At 44.4% G+C, this 4260-nt stretch overlaps 2 protein-coding genes across 2 annotated transcripts in view; one reads left to right on the forward strand and one right to left on the reverse strand.

Annotated features, from left to right (window-relative positions):
* Nucleotides 1–1535, reverse strand: part of LNP1 (leukemia NUP98 fusion partner 1) — a 17653-nt gene extending 16118 nt beyond the window's left edge. Inside the window, exon 1 of the mRNA XM_009324034.1 lies at nucleotides 1386–1535. Within this exon, the coding sequence (XP_009322309.1) occupies nucleotides 1386–1535 (150 nt within the window). The remainder of the gene's footprint in view (nucleotides 1–1385) is intronic.
* A 251-nt stretch (nucleotides 1536–1786) lies between these two features.
* The window catches only part of TOMM70A (translocase of outer mitochondrial membrane 70 homolog A (S. cerevisiae)), a 28742-nt gene continuing 26268 nt past the window's right edge, over nucleotides 1787–4260 (forward strand). Inside the window, exon 1 of the mRNA XM_009324035.1 lies at nucleotides 1787–1900. Coding sequence (XP_009322310.1) covers nucleotides 1787–1900 — 114 coding nt within the window. The remainder of the gene's footprint in view (nucleotides 1901–4260) is intronic.

Genomic DNA, 4260 nt, shown 5'->3' on the forward strand with positions numbered 1-4260 from the left:
TGCTGAGTAGACAGTGATTTAAAGTACATTCTTACACTTCAGTCTGTATTGGGGCCTAAAGAAATCACATACGCCTAGATCTCTGAAGGACAAAATTAAAATACAGTAAAATTAATTTTAAAGAAATTAATAGACATTCTGTTTTCAGGCATTCTGATGGAATCCATCAGCACAGCTCTAGCTCAGAGCCTGTCTTGCAATCTGTGCCAGGGTGAAATATAACTGTAAATAACAAATGTGGCTGATCAGTTTAAAACTAACGAATGAAGGTTACCTCTCCAACCCATCCATGAATTCAAAGAGGGGGGAGGTGGTTTTTTGTCTGTTTTGTTTTTCTTAGCCAAATTTTTTGAAAACAAAAAATCCCACAGCTTAGAACATGGCAGCTCTAGTGGAGGAGAACTTGCAAGGTGAAAATACAGCATGGCAGAAAAAAAGTCTGGAAAAGATTAGCTGTTTCTCCCCAATAGAATGGCATTTGCTTTGTTGCAGCCATAATGATCTAAGGATATAAGTGAAAAATGCTTTGTAAGGAAACATAATATCTTTGGTAAGCCAAGTGATGTAGTTGGAAAAAAGAGACAGGTTTGGACAGCCTAAACATTTTTTTAGGGCTGAAATAAAAGCAACAGCCTTCGAGTAAAGAGCAGACTGGGAACAGCTGCTTTCAGTTTAACTTCATTTTGATAATCGGTTAGACAGTTGTGAGCTGTGTTAAAGAACTGCCTCTGCGTGTGAACCCTGCTCTTTTCCCAACTATTTTGTTGGTTTAAGAATAAAGAACGTGCTTCTCCCTTAAAATCTTACTTCACAGCATCCCTATTTTCAGAATCAGATGTTTTAAACAAGGAGGGACCACATCCTCTAGCTTAAATTAGAAGTTACGCCTGCAAACAGCTACATCCCAGGGAGTAAAGTATACAACTTCCTGGAGATGGTATAGTTGCAGAATTCGGTCCAAATCCTGTGAATACATACAGGCTTATGTAGTTTTACACATGAGAACAGACTCATTGAAGCCAGTGTTTGTGTGCCAGTTTCCAAAATGTTTTGATCTCTGCCAGGTCATCCTCAGCAGACCGAACAACATTGTAATACATACTTAGGCAGTTATTACACCCTTCTCCTTACATTTCTGGTCCTATCATCACTTACCTTGGAGTTTGCCAGTTTTCTTGTATGCCAAAGCCACCCGAGGCCTGACTGTGGCAGGCAGCTAAGTTCAAAAAGCAACTAGCTGCTGCCAGTAGGAGCTGAACTTACTCAGCAAGGTGCACTATACTCATCCTCACAGATCTCTAGGGCGATGCCCCTGGGCATGGCACTTATATTTGTACATAAACCACGCACACACACACACAGAGAAAACTGCACACAGCTCTTACCGGAAGGGAGGCTCTCCTTTCACTAAAGGGTCGTATCTGACGTTTCTTGTGGCCTCTACCGTCTTTCTCATTCTCATCGATCAAGTTGTGGCCCCAGAAGCTGCTCATCCATTTTGCAAAGGAAATATCATCATCCTCTTCATATTCCATGTACAGATGCTCCAAACCTGGGGGGGGTCTCCCAACCAGTCAAGGAAAAGCAAGGTCGAATGTCACCACCAAGCCAATAGCCTCACACTGTTCTGCCAACAAGAGGAAGAGGAGACGCAGTTTCAACCACTCTTTCTGCTCTCTGTCCCCCAAAACCTGTCCCAATGCAGCCCTAGGCACTGTCTAAACACAAAGTCAATCCTTTCTCATCTCTTTTCAACACAGTTTCTTTTAACCTTTCCATTACAGCGATGTCCAATATGACACTGCCGCAGGGGGCTGGTGGGAAGGGCAATGTGTTGGCTACTCCCTGTGTGTTGCTGTTGAGTGCACCAGCTGTCAATACCAATGGAGAATTGCCCACAGTTAGATGCCTGGGAGGTGCGTACATGAACCCAAAGTAGGCTCGTGATTTTGAGAAGCAGAATTGACATATTGACGGTGGTCAGAAGCTGGCGCAGCTGTTTGCAGAGGCCTAACTGGCTCTGTGGGAGGGAGGACAAATGAAAAAAAAACCCTCCCTCCTGACTTCTGTTGTCTCTGGTCTTCCTTCGGTATTCAGGAAACATGGTCTGTCTAGGTAGGAGCAAGCCCCCCCTGAAGAAACTGCTTGTTCATTTTTGGGTTATGACAGCCAGCGTGAACTTGCATCAGCTGCTTTTCACCAGTCATTTCATCTGCCATATCAGGGTTACGGGAGACCCTGCCTCACTTGAAGGCACACGGAGTAAAAGTGGGTCTGACTCCTCCTCACCAGCCCTGGGTGTAGGCCATATAGGCCCTGTCTATACCACAAAACAGAACGGGGCTGGGGACTGTTTTCTGGCCCTGAGACCAAGTGACTAGACTGGTCACATCTACCCTACATGGCGCTTGTGCTGTAGGTCTCCTCAAAGCTGTATGTAATGCACTGTGGCTGTAATACTTTGTTGTAATTTTTGTGTCTTTTTTACGTCAAAATATCTGATATAACAGAAAAACTCTGTTGTGGCCCATAAAACTGTTGCTTGCGTAGTATGAAACTGGAAGGTGTGTTACATGCCTTGGGACATGGCAGAAGGACATGGAGGAGTGCTTTGAGGCTGTAGAGCCTGTTGGGATAGTGTTGGAACAGGAAGAAGAAACCCAAATCTAACTTCCTATTGGAAGCAGTCCTTGGTGTGTGCTAGGTAGCTAGAGGTTCTCCTGCTGCCTAGGCATTGCTGTGGAGATGCTAGTTGGCCTTGGCCAGAACCACGCCAAAAGCTTGCTGGCAATTTAGCGTTATGGAGAATCAGCTGACCAGCATTAAACCTTGCTCCTTGTCCTCAGTCTGTTTAGCAATACAGATGTAGTAACAAAACTCCAGTTTCATTCATGTGGATGTAGGCGTGAGGTTTAAGTACAATACTCTGATGCAGGACTCTTCATTCTGAATAACAGGGGTGAAGGGACCAATTGGTCGTGGATGCCTACGTGCCGGAGTTTTACTTTGTCCAGGGCAGACGAGACTGTGATTAGCACAAGGACCCGGAGTACCTCGGTGTGCAGACGGCATATCCTCAGATGTTGTGTATCAGAGCTTGGAGACGTAACCAAACCTGCAGCAGGCTGCTTTCTTGGCAGAAGCACAGATGGACAGGAGTGAGAGAAATACCTGCAAAACAGTACAGTAAAAAGACACCTGAAGCAATAAAAAGGATGTTCTTCCCCCCACTGATTCTCCAGGTGGGGAAGAACACTCCTGGCCATATTCTGGCAGTCTAAATTTGACTGACATCCTTGAGGCTACCAGTCTGTACAGGCAAGGTACAACTGAAGCCCTGTGCTAGCTCATAGGAAGCATCACGTGGGTGGAATTTAGGCTGTCCCGGTAGGAAGCTATCGGCCTGTTGATACGTATTTTCTATTGTATGGGTCAAGTTTCTTCTTTTCTGACATGTGAGACAGAACTGCAGCCTGTCGTGTGGAGTAGGAAATGCTTCTGCCATGCTGAGACAGGTGACAGGGAAAAGTGGGAGAGAGGCTGTCCCACAGCTTTGGCAAAATATGCTTACGTAAATAGTAATTATCCATAAATTCAGGGAGACACAGTTCAAGCTGTTTACTACCAGGCACCAAGACATACTGACTCATAGTCCAGCACGGCAAATTTTAGTTGGGCTCCAGAGGTATTTGCTTTGCAGTCTTACTGTTGTTTTTGTTTCCAGTTTTTTTCTTCAGTGCAATATGTGTCTTCACACACATTCCTTCCATTTCCCTCCCGCCTACAATGAAATTTCTAGGTATGAGTTGACTAGTGTTATGAGAGTATAAAAAAGTACCAAAGACGACTCCTCTTCATCCTCAGCCGAGTGCTCCAGGGAAGGAAGTGGAGACAGAAACATATGCTTCCTCTGCCTACAGGCAAGGATGCTAAGTAGGCATAGACACACACATATATATAATGCATATGTATATACAACATATATAAAATTCCAGTATTGCATGTTAAATTATTTTTATGACCGATTCAATTAACAACAGGAAAAAAAGAAAAATGGCGTTTATAACAAGAATAATTTTGCTTCAGAATGTTCCAGTACAAAGTCCTGGAAACTTTGCATCAGTCCTGCAAGTTAGCAGCCCAGAAACTCCTTCTGCACAAAATTATTCCGGACCTAAAGATACACTCAGAATTTCTGGGCCTGGGCTAATAACTTACTTGAACCCAGAGCGGCTCTGTCCCTTGCACACCCCACCGCCT

Source organism: Pygoscelis adeliae, unplaced genomic scaffold (assembly GCF_000699105.1).
Source record: "Pygoscelis adeliae isolate BGI_AS28 unplaced genomic scaffold, ASM69910v1 Scaffold55, whole genome shotgun sequence".
NCBI lineage: Eukaryota > Metazoa > Chordata > Aves > Sphenisciformes > Spheniscidae > Pygoscelis > Pygoscelis adeliae.